Raw genomic sequence first — 25982 nt, forward strand, 5'->3', positions numbered from 1 at the left:
CCCGTTAGATCTATTACAGTTTACCATACAGTAAATCGAAACAATGAACATTTTACTGTAGCATTTTTACCATCTTTTACTGTTAAAATTACAATAAAAATTACACACAAAAAAGTGCAATTGTGCCGCACACGTCCTGAAATGTTAAGCCAAATCGCTTTGATCGCCCCCTGGTGTCTGGATGCAGTATAGGTCATAAGCCCCGCCCTTTCTATATAAGCGAATGGGACGCGACTCAAACTAAAAAATCCATTTACACTTCAAATAATTTTTTCAAAAGATGGTTTCTGTCATTTTAGATATTTTAGGTAGGACGTACTGGATGTTCAAGTGTTCGTTTTTCCAATACGTTTGGTTTTAGTTAGTTATTTGATGCTGTAAAAACGGGGTGTGGCGTCATGATTGACAGCTGTGTCTGCGATTGAGTCTGTGGGCGGGACATTGGTGATGCGGCTACACCCCATAATGACATAATCGGCAACTACCGTTTCTAGGATATTTTGGCTTCATTTTTCTACAGTGGACGGAAGTGGAGATGCGTCGTCCATCTTACAGTCTATGGCACAGACACAAACCTTAATGATTTCTCTAGTTGAGTGGTTTATCCAGGAGAGGCATTATTATTCTCATTATTTGCATTGCTTTCCTGTTTACTCACTTAATAATGTTGGGTTAAAAATAACCTAACGAGCAACCCAATTATGGAGTGGTATAGCACTTAACTAACTGTGGGTTATTTTAACCCAATGCATTGGGTCAAAAGACAGTTGGGTTAAAAGTATACCAACGGTTAAGTTAACTATTTATTTTTATTCATGACATTATTTAAATGAATAAAATACACTTTGTTTTCAAATACAGATTGTTTATTTGTATACACCAATAAATAAGTCTCAACAAATATATTTTTAACTTACAAACTAAATATTGGGGAGTCTAGAATTTTATGTAAATATACTTAATTGTGTACATACATTCAAAAATACACAGGTGTACATACAACATAAGTATTTAACCCAACAGCTGGGTTATTACAAAAAATTGCCCAACGATTAAAAAAATTACCCAACTTTTTTTGAGAATAACCCAACATAGTGACCCAATACATGTAACCCAATGGTTGGGTTAAAAAATAACCCAACATTTTTTTTTTACGGTGCAGATATACCAGAAGGCTTCGGGATAGAGACGGAGCCCTCTGAGGATCCTCTGGAGCAGGATCTGGTGCGCCTGAAGTGTAACGCAGATAACTACACCTATGAGAACCTGCGCTGGTACCGCCTGGACCCGCAGGCCGTTCCTCCAGAGCTGGACTGCAAGAGTCTGCACCAGTACGCCGAGTCTCTGGGCGGGAATCTGTCCTTCCACACCGACAGCAACATCAGGGTCCTGGAGCTCAGCATCCCCAGCATCCAGCTGCAGGACGAGGGCAACTACGTGTGTGAGGTGCAGAACCGGCGCACTGGGGAGAAACACTGCCACCGCAAGTACATCCCAGTCAAAGGTGAAGCTCATTCACCGCTCAAATCTAGATGGCCAGTTTCATTCGCACACACTATAATATCTGCAGCCATAAGCTGCGTTTGAAACCGCAGGGCTGGGCTGTATTACGATATATATCGGGACCACGGTATAAAATGTCTATGGTTATGATTTTGTTATATTGTGTATAATGTGTATCATGTAAATATATAGCACTATTGACTCTTCAGAGTGATGAAATGCATCTCTCTCTCTCTCTCTCTCCACCCCCCCAGCACTGGAGGCTCCTCGGTACCGGCACAACCCCACCAATCAGACGGTGAATGTGAGCGAGTCTCTGCAGATGGAGTGTGATGTGGAGGGCACCCCCTCCCCCCAGCTGTCCTGGTTTAAAGACAACCAACCCCTCCATCAGATCTCAGGTCAGTCACTCCTGGCCCTTCAGCACTCTTATTACGGCACTTTATTATCATAGGGTGTCTTCAACTAACATGTACTACTGTTTAAATTAATCATTTGATGCAATGCACTTATTGTGTACATGTGTAACCCCTCTTCACCCGGGTCCCACTCGACCCGCTCCGAGCGGGCCTCGAACCCGGGTCTCCGGCATGAGAGTCAGGCGCTCTAACAAGGAGGCTAAAGACTGCAGCCCCTGAGGTTTACTCGCACAGCAACTACTAGCTGGCCTCCGTTACACATGCATGCTTTTATGTTGTATATATATAAATATATATTCTATAAAAAAAACTTGCATCTACAGTAATTACAACTGTAATTAATTTCTGTAAAGACATCTATAATTACACTCTTCTGTTGACTCTTAACCCATCCTTTAACCTAACCATATAAGAGTGTTTGGATCAGGATGTTCGGTGCAAAAATGACTTTACATAAATATCACATTTGTGTTTCTTTTTTTGTTGTTGCTGAAGTAACAGTTTTGAACTTTCTTCTCCTGTGGAAGGGCCTTTAATAGTCTTTAATTAGCCAAAAATATAACTTTTTACAAAGAAAGTAATGCATTACTTTCCAAACTTACTTTTTTTTTATCGAGTAACGCAATATTGTAACGCATTAGTTTTAAGAGTAGCGTTCCCCAACACTGCCGATACGGATCACTGCAATAAATAAAACTACATGATTAATAATACTATGTGGGTCTATTTGAAGCCTTCTTTTTATCATGTTGTATTTATTTAGCTATTCTTAACAACAATGTGTATTAAGTATTAAAATTAAGAGATCAACAACTTATATGGACAACTCTTTATTTACTGGCAAGCAATGTGTGCAACACTTTCCATTCCCTCTCTTCCAGGTGATTAGGAGCTTAACTAATAGAGCATTCCTGAGAAATAAATCACAATACATTTCCTTATCAACAGAAAGTAAGCGAATCATATGTAAATCAACAATGCATAGTCTTCACTGTATAAATGAAATATAGATTAATGCTACTAAATCCACTAAAGAGCAGTGACAGTCTCTTTGTCCTGTGTTGTTTGATTCACATTAATGACACAGACATCAGCAGGAATATTAGGCTACTGTCACTTTAAGAGCGAATGCACTGATCTAATATACTGATACACATGCAACTGATTTCCCAGCTGTTTATGTTCACCTAAGACATACGCGTGAAGGAAAGAAACACACTCAAATATATCACCGCTGTCGCTTCTTGCTGTCATTGCAATAATGTAATTTTCATCCTGGTAGCTCCTAACTAAAAGTCAATGATTTTTACAGTGCAGTGTAGTCTGATTAAAATTAAATGTATTCTAAATTTGAATGCAAATTAATTTAGTTTAGATTTGTTCAACTTTTTTGCTTGCGATTTAATGTGTGTTTAATTGACTAAGAACAACATAATTATATTGAAAGTATTCTGTACACAAATGTAAAGTACAATACATTGCAAAAAGTGCACTTAAGTGTGTTTAGAAATATTGTACTTTAATTTTAATAAAATTATATTATCTTCAAGTGCACTTTTCAAAAAGTATACTTTTATGATTTGAAGCACACAAAAAGTATGCTTTCAATACAATTAAGCACACTTATTTTTCACAAGGAAGAACTGAAAGACCAGTGAATGTTGTGAAGCAGTTTCAGCCGCGCGTGGACAATTTGTCTCGTGAATTACATTGACCACCGATCAAACTATATATCGGTATTATCAGCTGATAACGACTGGAGCTCCACCACTAAACCTGTTCAAACCTGTATCCCACCTCAACAGTGTTTTACAATACAGCAGCAAAATATTAATTCTTGTTTTTTGCCGCAAGAACACAGTAGTAGTAAGACACCTAATATAAAGAGCTAAGGCAAGCATAACCTCTACTGAGGTGTTCAGTAGTTAATAATGTGAGTTTGCCAGGATATGAGATTGTGAAGTAATCCATAGGTCCAGAAAATGATATCGCATCATATGTTTTAAATGTACTCGATTTTCTTCCATTTCTCTGCATGTTGTTCAGCCCTCCTTCGAATTAACATAAATGTACTATTCAAAAACGATCCCATTACAGATTACATTATACACACCACAGCAATCCCTTCCAGCTTAGCACATTTGAATAGGAACACACTTATTCATGAGCACACACACACACACTCTCACACACACACACACTAATTGAATCCCAGCGCTGGAGTAAAGCATCAGGCTGATGTTCCGGGGGTCTGGACTCGTGTATATACAGCTCTGGGAGTGTGTATGTGGGCCGTAAGTGAATTCACATGCAGTGCATGTACAGTTTGTGGAAAGGTGTTATGCGGAGGATATTATATCGAGTTCAAGAGTTCGCTTTTTCTTTTAGCAGGAGTGTCTGACTGGAATGTGTTAAAGTAGCTGAATCTGAACCCATAGCAGAACCACAGAAGTGAAATTAGTGAATTAAAGCATACGCTTCTGATGATCACTCCAGCACAGCGACTAGTGTCTGTATTATACACCACATTTCCTGATACACATCTCAGCTGGTGTGTCATATAATACAGGACAGATGTTTATACATCTTTGTTAAATTAGTGTTGTTTCAAGTCAAGTCTCCTTCATTTATACAGACCTTTTAACAATGTATATAGTTTCAAAGCAGCTTTACAGTGATAATAGGAGATTACCGTAACAGATTGTTTAGGCTTTACAGCAGCTCTAGGATAAAGTTATTATCCAGCTAAAGTTAGTTTTGATTGATTCACTTCCGTTGCAGAGATCATTAGTTATTAACTTAGCGGCCGCTAACACACACCGTTCTAACAGAAAACATTTACTGTGTTCTGGCCGTTCATTTACACGACAACGGCGCTTGCCGGCTCGAGAACGCAAACTTTGAAACAGGTTCAAGTTTTGAAAATGTTTGAAAACGTGATAATCTCCGCATAAACTTCAAAAACGTTTATCTGCGAAATCCCTTACGGCGTGCACATGCATGTCACGTGTTTAGTCTATAGGTATGTGTGTTTAAATATATATGTGCGCATGCATGTAGTCTTTCTTTACAAAGTTTCTCTTCACTCTTAAAAAAAAGGTTCCATTTCTGGGTTCCATATGAAGCGGCTGATAGAACCATTTCTGGTTCTAAATAGAACCATTTCTTTTAAGAGTGTGATATGTGACACTTCACTTCATTCGGTCTGGATACGGCCCGGATCCGGCGCACTACACACATTGCTTTACATTCAGTCCACCTTATCGGAGCAGACGTGGTTCCCGTTTCATCCGCTTCTAGTTACTGTAGATGTATAAATACAGTCCGTAATGCAAACTGTTGTTTGTTATCATGTCGTTTTAGATGTATTATCATGATCGTTAACACACTGGTTTGTAGCGCAAATATTCTTACGCTTTACTGCACTTTGTTTTTCTTCTAGTTGTTTCCCTAAAGCGGAGAAATTAATCTTACAAATTCACAGAAAATAGATTATCTCTGTGCTGTAATATAAGATGGATTAACTGATACATGAGTGTACTTAAATACTACTTATTGTCACATGTTAAACCTACTCTAAACTCAATTATTTGACTATAATTATTGTTTAGTACTGTATATGTGACATTAAAATGACACTCTAAGTGAGGTCCATTATAATGAGGATTATAATGTGATGTAAATGATATTATAATGTTTATCATATGCTTTAAATGGTAAAATTGTGTTAATCAGCCTTGGCTAACGGGCAACTCGCAGGACATCTTGGATTTGATTTTGAGTCATTAGGACAGAAAAGTCGGTGGTTTTAGAGTTGATCACAAACGCACACTTTGTAAAATAATGTTTCTTTATTGGTATTAATAGTTCCATGAAGAACCTTTAACATCTATGAAACCTTTCAAATGCACAAAAGGTTCAATGGTTCTTTTAACCCTCATCCTTCACTCGCACTTTGTAACACATCTTTCCCTCGCGGGTCAAAATGACCCGAAGCCCTAAAATTTAATTTAAAAAAAATTATTTGTGTCCAGAAAGCTTATTTTATTTCATTTTTTTTAATAATATTTCTTTCTATTTTTTAATGTCATTTTTGGCTATTTTTTTTGTTTTTTTTAATTTTATTTACCTTTAAATTGCTAGATTTGATCAATAAATAATAAATATATAGTAATTTAAGCACATTCCTCACATTCTTTCAACTTAAATAACTCACAAAATAACTCACTATTTCATGCATAAACCTTTTAATTCAGCTTAAAATATCTTACATTGTGTGTCTTTGCCGACCTCTTGTGAAAAATAAATAATATAAGATGATATTTCATGACTCTAGATGGCCTTATAGCTCTATATGGAGCAAATGAGCGGTTCCGCTGGGTCCTAAAGTCAGTTTCTTCAGTATGCATTCAGATACACATGTAGACATTATAAAATATTTTTGTGGTTAGCATTTTTAGTGTAAATTTTGAGCATTTTAAGTTTTTTTTTTTTCATTTTTCTGTGTGTTCTGAAGCATTTCTCGCATTCCATTCCTAAGGGGGTCAAATTGAAGGATTTGTTACTTTTTTAAATTTCAACTACAAAACTCCTCGAATCCATTACATTTTTTGTGTGTGCGTTTTCGTGGTTCAAGTGCAACAAAAGTCCTGGGGTCTTGGACCCTCTGATGAACACTCAATTTTTAAACAAAAATTTTAAATGAGTTTTGGGTCAAAATGACCCGAGGGAAGGATGAGGGTGAACTGAGCACTGAAAGGTTCTTTGAGGAACCAAAATGTTTCTTCTGTGGCATCAAAACCCTTTTTATAAAGAGGGCCAAATCATATGCATTAAGAACTCACTCATTCACATTGTTGGGCTGCTTTATACAAGTTAATTTTGTACACCGTTTCTCGCTGAACCAATTCAGGGCTAGATAGTGAAGGTGTTGATGATTGAAGATTATCACAGAACTTGCAGTTCAGAGAACAGAAGAGTGCTGTAAGAAGCCGTCAGATTGTGTGTTTGACAGTTTTGTGGATGTGTACAGGGATCCTGCTTCAGGACTCCAACCGGACTCTCAGCATTCAGCGAGTGCGAGAGGAAGACGCCGGTCTGTACACCTGCACCGCCTGCAACCAGAGGGGCTGCGTTCAGTCCTCGGCCACGCTGTCCGTCATCGGTGAGAACCTCTAGGTGGCGCTGTAGGATACAGTTCACTCTTCTGCCTTGCCCTTCAGTTTAACCCAGACAGCAACACAGTGTCGGCCCACATCTGGTGCACATGAATTCCACACGGCCCGGATGTGGGCCGGATCTGGGCCGACACTTTGTCGCTGCCTGGAAAGTTATTTAGTAGAGCATAAACAGTAGGTACAAGCTCACACACGGACTAACACACACTTTTGTTTTATATTACGGGGAGGCGGGTGGGGGTGGGGGCTTAACAGTTAAAAAAAGTATACTTTATTATATTTGAAATATATTCCCTTTTTCAATGGTACATTGCAAATATACTAACAAAAAATGGTACTATCTTTAAATATATTAAAAGTATTTTAGCATCATGCTTTTGCCTATTTTCACAATACAACTTTTAAAACACTTTAAAATAATTGTATTTTAGAATATTTATTGAAAAATATATTTTACTTGGAGTTTAAAGTTTATTTGCACTTTACTTAAAATATATATTTTAGGTATATTTTTAACTGTGTGATGAAAATGATCATTGTAAAGTATACTTCCAAAATACACTATAGTATACAATAGTATATTGTACAAAGTATAGCTAAGTAATATTTGTTTATTAATGTGCATTTGTTATTGAAGACAAATTGTGCAATTTGTAGTATTTGGAATAAGCCAAAGGTATTAATGAGCATATACTTTTTACTCAAATATAATACACTTATGGTATATTGCTTGTATGTTTCGAAGACACTCGCAATGAACCCATTGACTTCTATATTTAAACCTTTGTGCATCAATTAAAAAAAACTGGACAAAATGTCTGTGTCAAAAAACTCTCTCACACACACACACACACACACACACACACACACACACACTCACACACACACACACACACACACACACACACACACACACACACACACACACACATTTGGTGAGAACCTCGCTTGTGCACTAGGTGGCGCTGTAGTATACAGTTCACTCTTCTGCCTTGCCCTTCAGTTTAAGTCATTTAGTAGAGCATAAACAGTAGATACAAGCTCACACACGGACTAACACACACTTTTGTTTTATATTATGGTGGGGGCTTCACCCATTGACTTCTATATTTTAACTCTTATCAATTAAATCAATTAAAAAAAGTTACACATGGGTCCATAGTGGACAGAAATGTCTGTGTCAAAAAACCAGTCTTAAAAAAGTGAAGTTTGGGAGAACAGAGTTAAGTTTGGTCTCATTTTAAAGAATTAAAGAAGACCCGTGGCAGAATATTGTTGAAGAAAAACAAGTTTAAAAAGTAAAACCAAAAAAAAGTTATATATGTTTAAGTTTAGGGAAATGATTTATGAACATTATATAAAATTTATATTTCATGAAACATGTTGAACTAGAAAATCAAACCCATAAATCTAAACAAATTGTTTTCCAAATTTGAGGTTGATATCTTAAAAAAAACAGCTTTCAGTGAGAGTGTGTTTGGGCGCAGTGACACACTTCCCCATTAGATCCAGCAAAACTCACTGTGACACAGCGGCTGGATTTGGGATTTGCCGTTTTTATAAAAAAATAAATAAATTACATTTTGAAGGCTTGCCAACAGAATTAAAGCCTATTAACAAAGATTGCATCATTTTAAAGTTAAACGGCCCTTGGATTAGAAATTGCAGTTTTAATGGGGTATTTTTTTGTCCAAAGCGTCCCGAGAGGAACTATTGTGTGTTACTAGTGTAAAATAGGTTTATTAAAGGAAATGGGGTTGAAATAGTAAAATTCCACTAAAAACACACACCTGTGCCCAAATATATGCAGTTAGCATTAACACAGGCAAAATTATCAAAAAAAAACAAAACTGAAAAAGACAGAAAATGTCCATAAGGTCTCCAAGGGTTAAATACTCTGAAGCTGATGTTAAGTTCTCTAACCCTAACTAATCAGGCGTTTACACGACACGTTTTCAACTCAAAACTTTTTATGGCCATTCATTCACACCACAGCAGCGTTTTGGGGGCCTGAAAAACGCAAACTTATTAAATTGTTTAAACGTTGACATCATGCACATGCGTGTTACGTGTTCAGTCTGTAGTGTTTCTTTACAAAGTGACATCGCCATCTACTGGCCTGGCAGCAGAATACAGCGCTTTTAATCATCTCCGCGGATCGTTTTGACAATGTTGTCGTCTGTTCATGAAAAACGTTTCCGTTTTTAATTCATCGTTGTCGTGTAATAACGACATTATATATATATATATTATATATCTTTTATAACCTTCATGCATCTCTTCTTTACCATTTAAACATTTGTGTATTAATATATTTAAATATTAACCATGAAATATGCAATGATTTTGTAAAAGCAGTACGTTGGGTATGTTGTTTTAGATAACTGTAACTGGAAATTCAAGCATATTAGTACATGGAATATAATTTTAATTCGTTAAAAATATAAATTTGTTCATAAGCAACAATTCGGCAAGAAAATCATATTTGTCACACTTTATCATGAAAATTTTGATTTTGCTAAAACTTTAGCTCACTGGATCTTGTACATGTAATTAGAAAAATCATTTTAGAAGATGTGAGCTTTTATGTTCGTTTCGAAGCTTTAACACAATAACATGTTTTGTCTGCCAGGCTCTGATGACAAGACCAATGTAGAAATAGTGATTCTCATCGGGACGGGAGTCATCGCCATCTTCTTCTGGGTCCTTCTCCTCGTCATCTTCTGCAACGTGAAGCGGGTCAGCCTTTCTCTTTACATCCAATCTCTTTAGGTGTACCTGTGATATGGTACATGTATCTCCGATATCGATTTTTTATCTGCATGTCAGGTGTCCTTGAGTGTCACGTAAGGCATCTATAAATAAAATGTATTATTATTTTTATTATTAATAAATCACAACAGCTCGATACATATGGCTCTATTCAAGAATGTAGCGCACATTGGAGTGCACATTGATGCCCGCAAGGCCTTTCAATAACAATATGCAATTACATCAATAATGCCTTGCCTTCAGTGCAACGTGTGAGCAGAATAAATCAGCTCGAGTAGCGGAGTCAGCGACTCTGCAAGCCTCGGGCTCGCGCTCTCATAGGCTGCGGGATCATCAGAAGTAATGGTTGTGATGTTGTCCTGCAGGTGAACCCGGCCGACATCAAGACCGGCTATCTGTCCATCATCATGGACCCGGGAGAAGTGCCACTGGAGGAGCAGTGTGAATACCTGCCCTACGACTCCAGCCAGTGGGAGATATCCAGAGACCGACTGCGGCTCGGTACTGTCACTGACCCTTCAGTTCAGCAGCCCTGATGTGGGGTTCAGATCGGCACAAATACAGAGCATGCATGGCTGGTATCCCAGAAGTGAAGCGTTTTTAAAAAAATATTTTCAGGGGAGTCTTAAAGTCCCCCCTGTAGTCAATAAGTGTAACTCATCTTTGATCATTAAAATAACATATTTAAATGTTTTTTCATTGATTTTTTTTTTTTAGTTATGCCTTAAAATAGCTTGAATGTAACTCTACCCCCTTCTATGAATATGCAAATGAGCCCCGCCTCCACTCACTCACTCACTCAGAGATCCACTGGTTGACGATCACACGTTGAACTGATTGGTTACAAGGTAGTTTGTGACGTCAGAAACACCAGCGATTTCAAAGCGTGTTTTAGAGACTGTCTTTGGTTCACTGCAGTTTTAAGGAGAAAATACTCAGCAATGCTGTCGACTTATGAGTTTACACATGGTTTGTCTTAAAGCATATTAAAAACACATAAACAACATTAAAAGCTGGATTTTCACCACAGGGGGACTTTAAATCAACATTTAGAAATCCTATGGGAATGTGTTTCCCAAAGGGGGATTTTTGAGGGAAATTCAAGTGGTTTGTGAGTTGATGAAAAACTAATAATTAAATCATATTTAACATTAAAATAAAAAAAATGGAACTGCACAATTAATCTAAATGAAACTGAAATAGCAGTATATCTCCTCAAATCGAGATGATTTAAAGAAGCATATAGTCTGTGTTTCAGAGTGAAGAGCGACACGTGTTCATTTACACACTCGCTGCTTATAATAGCATGTTTTCAGAGCGGTTCACAGTAAATGCTGAATTAGCTTAATGTGCATTAGGGGTTGTAGGTTCACTTCATTTACATTCGCATGATTTTTCTGGACAGAATTTCACCAATATTCCTCTAAAATAGGAATTAAGGGTTTAAAAGTTTGAAAGTGAAACATTTAAATTCCCCCTGTAGTCAATAATTGTCCCCCCTTCAAACTCATCTTTAATCTCCAAAATTGAAATCATTGAAAAAATGTCTTCATGCCTTAAAATAGCTTGAATGTAATAGCCTCATTTAGTATGCGCGGTTCTATGAATATGCAAATGAGCCCCGAGGAGTTAACTTCCCAGTTAACTGGAACTTACAGTTATTTAAAGTAAAGTAGTCAGATTTATTCAGTCATGTTTAATAATAATTTTCATTGTACTGTTTTGGGTCGCATGCACATTCTAACCTCATGATGAATAGTGAAACGTGTGTTTTCCCAACACTACTTCTGTGTGTGTGTTTGCAGGGAAAGTGCTCGGGCACGGAGCTTTCGGGAAGGTTATTGAAGCTTCTATGTTTGGACACGACAAGAAAACCTCTTCGAACACAGTGGCTGTGAAGATGCTGAAAGGTTCAGTCTTACCCTTAAACTGTAGTGAATACAGAAATGCCCGTTGACTCTCACACACGTTTACTGAAGTGTTGTATATGACAGAGGGAGCCACAGCCAGCGAACACAAAGCGCTGATGTCAGAACTGAAGATCCTTATTCATATTGGAAACCATCTCAATGTGGTCAACCTTCTTGGAGCATCTACCAAACCCAACGGTAGGGATAATCTGTTATAAAACAGATACTTCTGATCCTGTATGCAGATTCCCAGACCACTACATAGGCTACGTTCAGACTGTCTATCTGATTGAAATGATGATCTAAAGCTAATGATGTCCACACTGTGTATCGCAACTGTTCAGATCCGAGTTGTGTGTCCATGCAGCTCTTCATTCTCTGGAATATTTGCATTGTGGCAATGGCAATGGCGTCAAAAACCATTTGCGATAGTGATGTTTTACATTTTACAACATGGAAATGTTTAGCATGTTTGCTATAACAACGTCTGACGATCTACGTTTTACGAAAGTCACATAAACCACGTGAAATCCGATCTGAGCGTTTAGACTGAAAAGGATTTCTAGAAATGTGATTTGAATAGGATTTTCAAACCACATATGGATGTAGCTCGAAACGGATTTTTAAAAATCGCATTTCATGTGATTTTTGGCCATTCACACTAGCTAAATGTGATCGGATATCAACAGGGTATGCACAAAAATCAGATTTGGACTGACAGTTCATAGTGTCGGCCCAGATCCGGCCCACATCTGTGCCGTGTTGAATCCACATGTAACGGATGTGGCTCGGATCTGAGCCGGTACTATGTTGCTGTCTGGGTGATCCAGATATATAAATATTAAATCCGCAGCTATTGTGTATATGACTTCAGCACTTCAAGGACCATCTTCCAGCAGAATGACTGTGTTGTTTTGGCCAGTACGGCAGCATATCGTTTCTAACATCATTGTTTAATTGTATCCCTTAGTAATTGTTTGCTGCATCCCTCCATACTTCTTTCTAATCCTCTGTGCTTGATCTGATTGGCAGGGCCTCTGATGGTTATAGTGGAATATTGTAAATATGGAAATCTCTCCAACTTCCTGCGAGCCAAGAGGGAGTTTTTCTTACCATACAGGGTGAGAGAGACGGAGATGCTCACTTTTATAACATGATGAAATGCATATATGCTTCCCTTTACATCAGTACGACAATCAGTGATAACCCAGACAGCAACATGGTGTGATCGGGGCCGACACTATGCCGCTGTCTAGGAACTCCAATGAGATGCGGTGTAACATGAGCTTGTGTTTGCAGGATCGTTCTCCTAAAACCCAGAGTCAGGTGCGACGCATGATTGAAGCGGGTCAGGCCGGTCAGCTTGAGCATCAGGCGTCCCCCTCCTCCAACACCGGCCCTGCGGCGGCACAGTCTCGTGGTGAGATATATATATATATGTATATATATATATATATACATATATATATACATAATTGATGTGTAATTAATATACTCCTTAAAACAAAAATAGGACTCCTAACAGCAACACAGTGTCGTCCCAGATCCGGGCCACATCTTCTACATGTGGATTCAACGTACACTATATGTGGGCCGGATCTGGGCCGACAATATGTTGATGTCTGGTAATGTGTTCAAAATATCAGGCGCAGAACAAAAAGTTATCACATGATGTTAGTCACATGGTCTTCGGGGGGGGGGGGGGGGGGGGGGGAATCACCCTGTGGTGGAAATCCAGCTTTTAATGTTGTTTAAATGTCTATTTGGTGTTTAAAGGGCACCTACTATCCCCCTTTTTACAAGATGAGATGTAAAATAAGTCTCTGATGTCCCCAGAGTGTGTATGTGAAGTTGTAGCTCAAAATACTTTTTTATAGCATGTTAAAATTATCACTTTTTGAGGGTGATCAAGATATGAGACAATATAAACACGTACACTGAGAGATTACACAACCCTGCATCTTACACATATACTCAAGGGGCCAGAAGTTGTAAGGGGACAACATTTCAATCGCAAAAACATGTTTCATTCTTGTATCTAAAAACAGAAAACTTGTTAATATGCTTGTCATTTCGGTCAGTGATGATTTGATGCAGATTTAAATTTAAAGGATAATGGCGTGTAGTTGAATTTTTAAATATGCTCCAGTAAACCTGGGTTTCATGTTTTCGACAACAAAGCACTTGAATGTGACACACTCGTAATTACGACTTCTGAAGTGGGAAGTGGGACTTTTCCGATAGCACATGAAATCATGTGGCAAATCCACAGAGGGCTATAAAGAGCATAAAGGGATAGTTCACCCAAAAATGAAAATTCTGTCAGTATTTACTCTCCCTCATGTTGTTCAACCCCGTAAGACCTTCGTTCATCTTCACAACACAAATTAAGATATTTTTGATTAAAGGGGTGATGAACTGAGAAATCAAATTTCCCTTGAGCTTTTGACATCTAAGAGGTCACCATATTATAAGAATATCCTGTAAGTTTCAGAACTGAAAACGTCCTTGTTAGTCCACTAAATGCTTTTATTGACACCAGGCTCAGCAAACGACTCGTTTTTCAAACTGGGGAGCTATGACGTCAAAGAGGATAAAACACCAGCCCCGCAGAAGAAGATCAACGCCTACTTCAACACGGCCGGTTTAGCCCCGCCCACCGATTCGCGCATTACAGGCATAGCTAAATAACATAGGCCTACCTCGTGATGACAAACCGGATCGAGCTACCGAGCAGTAAACATGCCGTTTACTAAATATTGTGCAGTGCCTGGTTGTGGAAGAAGACAGTCGCTGCATAAGCTTCCTCTGGATTCCAATAGGAATGCATGGTTAAAATTTATTTTTAATGAGGTTCCAGCTGATGTGGGTAAAACATTGTCCGTTTGTTCGCTTCATTTCGCCGAGGACTGTTTTGTAAACAAGACACAGGTCGAGACAGGATTTGCAGACCGATTAAGATTGAAAAACGGTGCTGTGCCTTCTATATTGGATCCGACAGGAATGGTGCAACACACTTATGTGAGTAAAATTTCTATAAAAACATTAAAGATAGCCTACATTAGAAGTAGCATAAACAATTAACAATAACTTACCAGGCTGTCACAGGCTGAAGTATCCATTGTATTTGAGGTGTTGTTGGATCATTGTCCTGCGATTCGGGATCGGACTCTGGGTCGAACATGTATGGGCGAATCATTCCGGTTGCCATTTTACAACATTGGAAGTTTTCAAAACAATTTCCCCCACGTGCACTGACGAGTGAGTTGAAACTCATTATTATGCAAAACTGATATCCACTCACAGCAGTGGGCGTTTACTTCCAAGTCTTCAATGCGAGACGCCCATAAAAACCGAGCGTTTTTGAGCTAGGCTCAAAACTAGGGTAGAAAATAGCCTATTACTTATTCATTTTGATGTTTTTGAATGTAAAAAACCAAGCGAACGTCATAAGTTGACCTCAGACAACAATATAATTTTTTTTAAAAAGTCAGTTCATGACCCCTTTAAATCTGAGAGCTGGATCACTCCTCCATAGGCTTTGAAACTTGAAACTTGCCTCGAAAAGTTATTAAAGACATCGTTAAAATAGTCCAAGTGACTACAGTGACTCAATCTTAAGTTTATCAAGCGACGAGAATACTTTTTGTGCGCAAAAACAAACAAAAATAACGAATTTATTTCAACTATTCATTTCCTTCTCTGTGGGCCTCGAGTCAGTTCACTAGTGTAATAGCGTAAGCTTCTGTTGTTGTACATCACACGCATCACACACATGACCAGCGTCGGCCAATAGTGAGCATAGGTGCGACGTACAACTCAGAAGCGCTGCGCTGTTAAACTACGTCTACAGCTTAGGAGAATGACATGGAAGAGAAGAGATGGTTGAAACAAAGTCATTTTTTTTTTTTTTGCACACAAAAAATATTTTCGTCGCTTGATAAACTTAAGATTGAGCCACTGTAGTCACTTGGACTATTTTACCGATGTCTTTAATAACTTTTCGGGAACAAGTTCCAATCCCTTAGAAGCCTATGGAGGAGTGATCCAGCTCTCAGATTTCATCAAAAATATCTTAATTCGTGTTCTGAAGGTCTTACAGGGTTGGAACAACATGAGGGAGAGTAATTACTGACAGAATTTTAATTTTTGGGTGAACTATTCCTTCAAAGAGAAACTAAAGGAGGGACAGGGCCATACTAACAGAGCAGAGCCTGAGCAATCATCACCCACATTGTTTATTAAATTACCTTCCTGACAGCTTTCTTATGTAATTCTTCTATATTTCCCCAGCTGCGGTGGATGATCTCTGGAAGACCCCGCTCACGATAGAGGACTTGATATGCTACAGCTTTCAGGTCGCGCGAGGAATGGAGTTTCTGGCGTCTCGTAAGGTACATTACTGTATAACTTCCTCCCGCTCCTGCTCACACTCAGCGGTTTATGGATTGTTTCAGAGAACTTAAGATCTCTAATAGTGTACTATTAAACTCACCTACCAAGAGTCTATAACTAGCAAAGCCTAGCATCTAACTTAGTACATGCTACAACACGCTAGCTCCAATGCTAATTCATGTTAGCAATGTATTAAAACATGCTAACAAGCATGCCAATTCATGCTAGCAACATGCAAATTCATGCTAGCAATGAGCTAATTCATACTAACAACATGTTAATTCATGCTAGCCATGCACTAATTCATGTTAGCAGTGTGTTCATTTTATGCTTACAAATGTGTTAAAACATGCTAACAACATGCTAAATAATACTAGCGATGTGGTACAACATATTAAAAGGCAAATTCATGTAAGCAATGAGCTAAATCATACTGACAACATGTTTATTAATACTAGCAAAGCACTAATTCATGTTAGCAATGTGTTAATTCATGCTAGCAAATTTGTTAAAACGTTATCAGCATGTTAAATCATGGTAGCAATCTATAAAATCAAGATAGCAACTTGTTAAAGCATGCTAGAAACATGCTAAATCATGCTAGCGATGTGTTACAACTTTAAAATTGCAAATGCATGCTAGCAAAGGGTTAAAACATGCTAGCAAAATATTAATACATGTTAGCAACATGTTATATAATGCTAGCAACATGTTAAATCATGATATCAACGTGTTAAATAATGCTAGCAACATGCTATTTAATGGCAGCAATGTGCTAAAACATGCTAAAAATGTGATAAAATAATGCCAGCAACCCGCTAATTCGTTTTAGCAATGTGTTAAAACATGTAAAAAAAAGTATTCTAGGAAACATGCTTAAAACCATGCTAGCAACATGATAAATCATGTTAGCAATGTGCTAATTCATGTTAGCAATGTGGTGAAACATGTTATCAGCATGTTAAATCATGGTAGCAATGTATTAAATCAAGATAAAAATGTGTTAAAACACCTAGAAACATGCTAAATCATGTTAGCAATGTGTTAAAACGTTATTAAAATGCAAATTCATGCTAGCAATATAGTAATTCATGTTTACAACATGCTGAAACATGCTAGAAGAATGTTAAATTATGCTAGCAACATGTTAAATCGTTATCAACGTGTTAAATAATGTTAGCAACATATTCATGCTAGCAACATGCTAATTCATGACAGCAATGCGCTAAAACATGCTAACAACGTAATAAATCATGTTAGCATGTTAAAACGTCAGCAACGTGCTTTTTCATTTTAGCAATGTGCTATAACATGCAAACAAAATGTTAATTCATGCTTGCAACAAAATAAAAAATGCTAACAATGAGCAAAATAATGATAGGCACATGCTAAGAAATGATAACAACATGATAAAACTTTCAAGCAAAATGATAAAACATACTAGGAACGCTAAGAAAAGGCTTTGTCAAGCCAATATGATAATTTGTCCTGACGAACTTTACTTTCTAGTATAGATTTGCTGAGCTATTGTAAGGTATAGAGGTGGCACTGATTGTGGTCTGGCTCTGATTTTGGCAGTGTATTCATCGAGACCTGGCGGCCCGCAACATCCTCCTGTCCGAGAGCAACGTGGTGAAGATCTGTGACTTTGGTTTAGCGCGAGACATCTACAAAGACCCTGACTACGTGCGCAAAGGCAATGTAAGAGAAACCCTTCGACTGTTAGCATGAGCGTGATCCAGAAAGATCTCTAGTGTACAGCAGGGTCAGTCTCTGGAAAAGTGTTTAAGTGTCATGAAAATAACATTACATGTGAAATGTGAGCCCACATGAGATTCAGCGTTGCAGTCCTGGCCAGAGCAATATTCAGTACATACTAGGGTTTCCAGCTGTCCCGTATTAGCCGGGACGTCCCGTATATTGGGCCTAATTTACTATTTTACAAATAACAAACTCCACAATGAGAATTAATCATTCTTTTGGGACAAATCATTGTTTGATTAGCGAACAGCATCCTGTGCCGTCTGGTCGCTCCCGGTTCGATCCGGACGGCAAATCCCTTTCACTGTCCGGATTTTGATTTCGGCAAATCAGTTTTGGCGAATTCAAACAACTTGATTATTGTACATGAGTCCGACATCCAGCCGCGCAAGAAAACATGAAATCTTCATAAGGGAATAATATGCTGATGTGATTGGCTGCTCTAGACACATTTCTGATTATTATTAATGTTTAAAAAAAAAGTCAGGATCCGGATCCTTTGATGAATAGAGTTCAAAGGAGATTTATGTTAAATAAAAAAGCTTTTGTAACATTTAAATGTCTTTACTGTCATTTTGATTAATTTAGTGCGTCCTTGCTGAATAAAGGTAGGCTATTACTTTCTTTAATTTCTGTAAAATGTAGTGTATAATGTTACAAAAGCTTTCTATTTCAGATAAATGCTATTATTTTGAACTATGGTTTGTGTGTAATGTTACTTTTTTTGTTTGACCTTAAAATTTGTTTTAGAATCAAATTGTACATAAATATGTTTAGCAAAACAAATGTGTTTATGTCTGAGAAGCTTTTAAACTCATACGAGCCTGAAATGACATATGCTGTGTGATACAGTACAAATATGTTTTGAGTGTCCCTTATTGTCCTGTAAAGAACCACGATTGCCCCGTACTTTTCTTTTCTGAAGTTGGCAACCCTGGAACATACTAAATAGAAATCATTAGTAAAAATTTCAGTAGCAGGAGTGTTACTGCATGACATACTCTGGGTATGAATGCTTGACTTGCTTGAGATTGTCTCAGCTCTAGGATCCTGAACAGAGAGTGTGTTGAGAGTGTGTTATCTGTGTTATCTGTGTTAGGCCAGACTGCCTCTGAAGTGGATGGCTCCGGAGAGCATCTTCGATAAGCTTTACACCACTCAGAGTGACGTCTGGTCGTTCGGAGTCCTGCTCTGGGAGATTTTCTCTCTGGGTGAGTCGGAAAGTTTTTCCCTCAAAGGTGCATTGTGTAATATTTAGGAAGATCTGTTGACAGAAATGCAATATAATGTACATAACTATGTTTTCAGTGGTGTATAAAGACCTTACATAATGAACTGCAATGTTTTTATTAACTTAGAATGAGCCTTTTCTATCTACACACACACATCGACATGTTTCTACGGTGGCCCTGAACGGACAAACGCATTTCGTCACTATGTTGTTCTTCGTGCAAAGAAGTGGCTAAAGTCAGCGAATAAAACACTGACACAATGATGAACAAGCAGCAATAATATTCGCAATAACATATCGATTTACTGAATAATTAAGTAAACCTAATTTCTTAATTTATCTTTGTAAAGAAACCTCAGTGTTTAACTGGCTACTCTCTGCGGTCTCAGACAACGACATCACTTCCTGTCGGCCACCGTAACTTCTGTTGGGTGCAATTCGCAAACTCACCACTAGATGCCGCTAAACACACACACACACACTGCATCTTTAAGAATGAGACTGATTTCCCCTCAGCTAAGGGAATGACTTACGGGTGTTGCAAATAATCATTTAATATTCGCTTATAATTTCTGTCCATTTATTGAAAGACATAAAAGTAATCCATATGATTCAGGCTGTTTCAAACCAATTAGGTTTGGTCTTGTTCTTGTATGTTACGCACGCACGTTTGAGCTTCCGTTAGCCATATAAGATGTGCTTTATGCGTTTCTGTTTATATGTAAAAAAACAGCACAATTAAAATTTGTTTATCATATAAAGCGGCCGATCGTGTTTTCCAAACCTTATGTTATACTTCGGAAAATGACAGTAAGAGGCTTTATGCAACACTTATTGTTTTTCAAGAGATTACTTGAGGGAAAAATAGATACTTAAGGGAAATTCTTGGGGTGTATGACGTTTCCCCAAAGAAACTTAAGTGGAAGCTTATTTTTTTGCAACACCCTTAAGTTTAAGGGAGACCTAAGACCTAATCTTTTTATAGGAAGATTACACTTAAAGTCCTTTATGCGACCGGACACAGGCTCCTACAGTTCTTCTGACTCAACATACTGTGCTCTGTATGTAAAGCGTCTGTGGAGTCTTGATTGTGCCCTGTCCCATCAGGAGCGTCTCCATACCCGGGCCTCCAGATCGATGAAGACTTCTGCAAACGACTCAAAGACGGTACCAGGATGAGGGCACCGGACAACGCGTCCCCTGAAATGTGAGCGCTGGCCGGATGATTGTGTGTTTGATCAGACTGATGATGTCATACGGTGCAGACAGCAACATAGTGTCGGTTCCACACGGCCCGGATGTGGGCCGGATCCGGGCCGACTCTGTGTTGCTGTCGGGTTATCGAGTGCTCTGACGCGTGACGTGTGTTCTGGCAGATACGGCATCATGCTGGCCTGCTGGCAGGGCGAGCCCAGGGAGAGACCCACGTTTCCGGCTCTGGTGGAGATCCTGGGAGATCTGCTGCAGGAAAACAGTCTACCGGTGAGGAAAAAACACTACATCCAGTATCATAATAACTGAGCATTACACTTTACCTCGTTATATATACAAGGCAGCTGTTTATAATACTGATAGAATAGCCAAAACATTATGAGCAGTCACAGGTGAAGCCACAGACAGCAACATATGGCGCTTTTCCACTACACAGTACCAGCTCGGCTCGGCTCGACTCGACTCGCCTTTGTTTGGTTTTCCACTGTGTAAAAGTTGTACCTGTACCTGCTTTCGGGTACTTTTTTTCGTACCACCTCCGGCGAGGTTCTAAGCGAGCTAAGGCGATACTAAAATGTGACGTGAAAACAATGCCGACTGCTGATTGGTCAGAGAGAATCGTCACTATTCACTGCGTCATCATTGCACGCGCCAGATGGAGTATCCAGAATAACCCCGCCTTTTTTAAATAGTTTAGCCAGAGATAGTTACTAAACTTACTACTATTATTATGGCAACTCGGAAGAATACGCCGTGGTCAAACGAGGAGGTGCAGACATTCCTTTGTTTGGTTGCCGAAGAGAGGATCCAGCGAGAGCTTGATGGGGCAACGAGGAACGAAAGTCGTCGCTATGACGACCGGGTACTATTTGTGGCGATACTTTCTGCAATGGAAAACGGAACGAAAAGCGAGCCGAGTCGAGGCGAGCCAAGGCGAGTCGAGTCGAGTCGAGCTGGTACTGGTAATGGAAAAGCGCCAATAGTGTCGGCCCAGATCCGGCCCACATCTAGTATACGTGGATTCCACACGGCCCGGATGTGGGCCGGATCTGGGCCGACACTATATCATATTGAGATCATCTCCTAATAAGGAATTGAGATCTGAGCGACTTTGACAAAGACCAAATTGTTATGGCAGGGGACTGGCTCAGTATCTCTGAAACTCAAGGCTTGTGTGATTCGCTCCCAGTCAGCAGTGTTGAGATTTTACCAACAGTGTCCGAGGAGGGAAAAACACAAACCAGCGATGCACGGTCAATCATCAACTCATCAATCCACGAGAGCAATAGCCACATTTCCACTGTCGGGCCAGTGCGAGCAGGGCTTTCAACGGGCCGGGCTAATGGCCTCGGGTCTGGAGCGCCGAGCCCAAAACACACTGCGTTTTCACCGTCGGGCCTGAAGCTCCTCAGCGCTTCACTAACACACACACCTCTCTGGAACAACATCACACTAACCCATCATTTCACCAGCACATGGAAGATTGATCAGAAAACTATCAGAAAGAAATAACTGGAAACTAGCGAGATCGCAAAACGAACATAATAAAAGTGACCGTTTGTTGACATTATTGTTGACATTACCTAAAGATTTAAAACCTAAGCATCGATGTTTCATCAAAGGTTTACACTAAAAAGTGATACATTAATCATAATCATTTAATTTGTGTCAAGATTGCACATTAGTCACTCATAAATAAAGTGATATTTACTGTTATTTCACAAAAGAAAGAGAACACGTACTTATTCAGTCGCGTCTGTTTCTGTTGATTTAGTCACAGGACAGTATGTTTAGATCACATTTGGAAAGAATGATCATTTCTACAGAAATTATCCACCAATAATCTGACTTGGGTAGCTTAAGCACTCTCTCCAGTGACCGTCCCAACACAGTTATATTTTCAGTCAGAGAAACAGAGGAAACTCCTGAAAAACCAGAGTTAAATATGAATATCAGACAGTCAAGTATAAAGAGACGAGACGTACTGAGAAATAAAATAAAAACATGATTGTGATAGCCTATATATGATTTGTCTGATTTCTTCAAGCGGTCGTATTTACCATGTTTACTATGGTAATGGTTAGCACGCATAGTCTTTAGCATCGCGTATATTATAAATATTTCACTGATTGTCGTGCTGTTGTAAAGGGAAGCATATATGCATTTCATCATGTTATAAAAGTGAGCATCTCCGTCTCTCTCACCCTGTATGGTAAGAAAAACTCCCTCTTGGCTCGCAGGAAGTTGGAGAGATTTCCATATTTACAATATTCCACTATATCCATCAGAGGACCTGCCAATCAGATCAAGCACAGAGGATTAGAAAGAAGTATGGAAAGGATGCAGCAGACAAATACTGAGAGATACAATTAAACAATGATGTTAGAAACGATATGCTGCCGTACTGGCCAAAACAACATCAGACAACACACACTGCCGTCATTCTGCTGGAAGATGGTCCTTGAAGTGCTGAAGTCATATACTTAGATCCGGGCCACATCCGGTGCATGTGGATTCAACACGGCACAGATGTGGGCCGACACTATGAACTGTCTGGATAGGCTGATTATGTTTTGGCTTATCCGTTTAGTGATTAAGTGAAATGCATTGTCTGTTTTCTTAGGAAATCCTGTTCAACGTGTCTCAGAGTTCAGAGGACGACGGCTTCTCACAAGCCTCCTCTCGACCAGCATCACAGGAGGAGATCCGACTGGCCTGCAACACACTGTCCACACGGTACACTCGCACCGCACCTCATCACGAGGCCTCAAGAGACTCTAGTGTTCCTCACCCTGCAGGACTGAGGGATGACATCATGCCCTGAAACTTTAAAACGTTTCCATAATAGTGTTATGACTCATATATTCTGATGTAGTGAGAATATGGAGGGAAAACACCTGTTTTATTCAGAGGCCCAAACTGAGCAAAAATATGCAGTTTGCTGCAGACGCTGATATTTATATGGACAAAAAGTAAGATGAAATTTTGATGCTTGTTATGGAAATCAATGAGATGTTAAAATTCATATAAATATCAGTCGTCACTCTGTATCTGCCTATAATATGTCTTAGGAAGATGATGCTTATTTTATGATCTGTAGTTTTAAAACTTATAATGCAATACAATACAACGATGACTGAGAGATGAACATATGAACCTTCCTCAAAAGCCTGATGATCATATTTGATACTTTTATTATTTCTAATAAATGATATATGGATAATTGAGTAAACCTGCAAAAAAAGTGAAATATTACTACCATCAAAGTTATTCTTGCGCTTATTTCAGGTCAGATTTAACAGCAGAAAGACGTGAAGCTCAAGCTGAAGGAGGACGTTAATAGAATTACACTAAAAAACTTTTACTTGTTAGAAAAGTCTAAACTGTCTCTCAGACACAGAAGGACTGGAGGAGAGTGTGTGCGACAGCAGAGTTGGGTTACACTATCTTAAGGTGTCATTGCTACAGTGTAATTACACATTAAGGTACTGAGTAATATTAATTAACTACATGTACTTACTATAGGGTTAGGGTAGGATTAGGATTAGAGGGTTAGTTGCGTGTAATTATGCATAATTTACTGTTATTACTGTGGTAATTACATGTAACATATGTAACAAGGACACTGTGAAATAAAGTGTTACTCAAAGTTTTGATCATTTAGAGGCCTCATAAATCTGTGCATCAGATATGAGACGGCAGACTTTACAGGGAAAAATTAATGTTAGTAGGGATTTGAACAAACCGGAAAAAAATATCTTTGAATGATCAATCATGTCTTAATGAAGAGAGGTGTGCTATTACCTTTCTTGAAACCAGTAAAATCCTCTCATGTATTTACTTAGGCAGATATCGTGGTAACAATCTCAAGACCAAAACATTGCAGACTTATGAAACTACATGTCTGTGTGTCCAGATATTACAACTGCGTGCCGTTCTCGGGGTGCATCATGGTGGGAGCGTCGAGCACGTGTCACGCGCGGGTCAAGACCTTCGAGGAGCTTCCCCTGGAAATGACATCACACAAGACGCATCATGTACGGCGAGTCCTCTAGTACACACAGTCTTTATTGGCTTAAGGACGTCAAGATCTGTATGGTTTCATATGTGTGTGTGTGTGTGTGTACAGGACAGCCAGACAGACAGTGGGATGGTGTTGGCATCAGATGAGCTGGAGAGGTTTGAACACAAGCACAGAGGAGCCATGCTGAAAAAGTAGGTGAATCATTTATCATGTGTAAGTGATCAGTTTTCATCATTAAACAGATAGTTCACCCAAAAATGAGAATTAGCCCATGATTTACTCACCCTGAACCCATCCTAGGTGTATATGACTTTCTTCTTTCAGACGAACAAAATCAGAGTTATATTAAAAAATGTCCTGCTCTTACAAGCTTTATAATGGCAGTGATTGGCCATTTCTGTTTTGAAGACCATAAAAGTGCATCTATCCATCATAAAAGTGCATCTGTCCATCATAAAACTGCATATCCATCATAAAAGTGCATCTCTCCATCATAAAAGTGCATATCCATCATAAAAGTGCATCTATCATCATAAAAGTGCATCTATCCATCATAAAAGTGCATTTGTCCATCATAAAAGTGCATCTGTCAATCATAAAAGTGCATCTATCCATCATAAAAGTGCATCTCTCCATCATAAAAGTGCATATCCATCATAAAAGTGCATCTGTCCATCATAAAAGTGCATCTGTCAATCATAAAAGTGCATCTGTCCATCATAAAAGTGCATCTGTCAATCATAAAAGTGCATCTATCCATCATAAAAGTGCATCTCTCCATCATAAAAGTGCATACCCATCATAAAAGTGCATCTGTCCATCATAAAAGTGCATCTGTCAATCATAAAAGTGCATCTGTCCATCATATAAGGGCATATCCATCATAAAAGTGCATCTGTCCATCATAAAAGTGCAGCTAAACATGATATCCACTTTTATCATGGATAGATGCACTTTTATGGACTTTTTTTGGACCGTTTTATGGAAACGGCCACTCACTGCCATTATAAAGCTTGGAAGAGTCAGGATATTTTATAATATAACTTCGATTGTGTTCATCTGAAAGAAGACAGTATTTTACACCTAGGATGGCTTGAGAGTGAGTAAATGATGGGCTAGTTGTAATGTTTTGGGTGGTGTCTCTTTAAGCATCTGTCTGTGCTCTTCAGTGTGTCGGCGGGTCACAGCACAGAGCGGCTCATCAGTTCTCCATCCGTCAGCTCAGCTCGTCCTCCCTTCTTCAGCCAACTCTCAGGCCAGACCTTCTACAACAACGAGTACGGCCAGCTGTCGGAGGAGGGCGTCTGCCACTTCTTCTCCTCCTCGGATCAGGCCTGCCCGGCAACATCCAACCTGTAGCTGCACTGATTGGCCAGTCGTGCCCAGGCCCCGCCCCCTCCACTCTAACTGTACAGTTCTCTCAGCGGCCACTGGGTGGCACCATTACGTCAAATTCAAACCAAAAAAAGTATTTTAACACCTTAGTTACATATATCTTTATATAAAGAGTAAACTTCTTTTTATTTGTACAAAAAAGACAAAAAGACAGAATGGAGAAAAAATAAAGGAATATATCTA

The 25982-nt window shown here is 38.9% G+C and overlaps 1 protein-coding gene across 1 annotated transcript in view; it reads left to right on the top strand.

Annotated features, from left to right (window-relative positions):
• Positions 1–25982, top strand: part of flt4 (fms related receptor tyrosine kinase 4) — a 93576-nt gene extending 67594 nt beyond the window's left edge. Inside the window, exons 13-30 of the mRNA XM_077217214.1 lie at positions 1163–1504; positions 1758–1904; positions 6955–7086; positions 9732–9838; positions 10237–10372; positions 11677–11781; positions 11866–11979; positions 12814–12902; positions 13081–13201; positions 16075–16175; positions 17755–17877; positions 19037–19148; positions 20276–20375; positions 20545–20650; positions 23004–23116; positions 24297–24417; positions 24510–24595; positions 25574–25982. Of these exons, the coding sequence (XP_077073329.1) occupies positions 1163–1504; positions 1758–1904; positions 6955–7086; positions 9732–9838; positions 10237–10372; positions 11677–11781; positions 11866–11979; positions 12814–12902; positions 13081–13201; positions 16075–16175; positions 17755–17877; positions 19037–19148; positions 20276–20375; positions 20545–20650; positions 23004–23116; positions 24297–24417; positions 24510–24595; positions 25574–25763 (2345 nt within the window). The 3' untranslated portion in view covers positions 25764–25982. The remainder of the gene's footprint in view (positions 1–1162; positions 1505–1757; positions 1905–6954; positions 7087–9731; positions 9839–10236; positions 10373–11676; positions 11782–11865; positions 11980–12813; positions 12903–13080; positions 13202–16074; positions 16176–17754; positions 17878–19036; positions 19149–20275; positions 20376–20544; positions 20651–23003; positions 23117–24296; positions 24418–24509; positions 24596–25573) is intronic.

Source organism: Siphateles boraxobius, unplaced genomic scaffold (assembly GCF_051911475.1).
Source record: "Siphateles boraxobius isolate OS27281-9 unplaced genomic scaffold, OSU_SipBor_1 70, whole genome shotgun sequence".
Classification (NCBI taxonomy): Eukaryota; Metazoa; Chordata; class Actinopteri; order Cypriniformes; family Leuciscidae; genus Siphateles; species Siphateles boraxobius.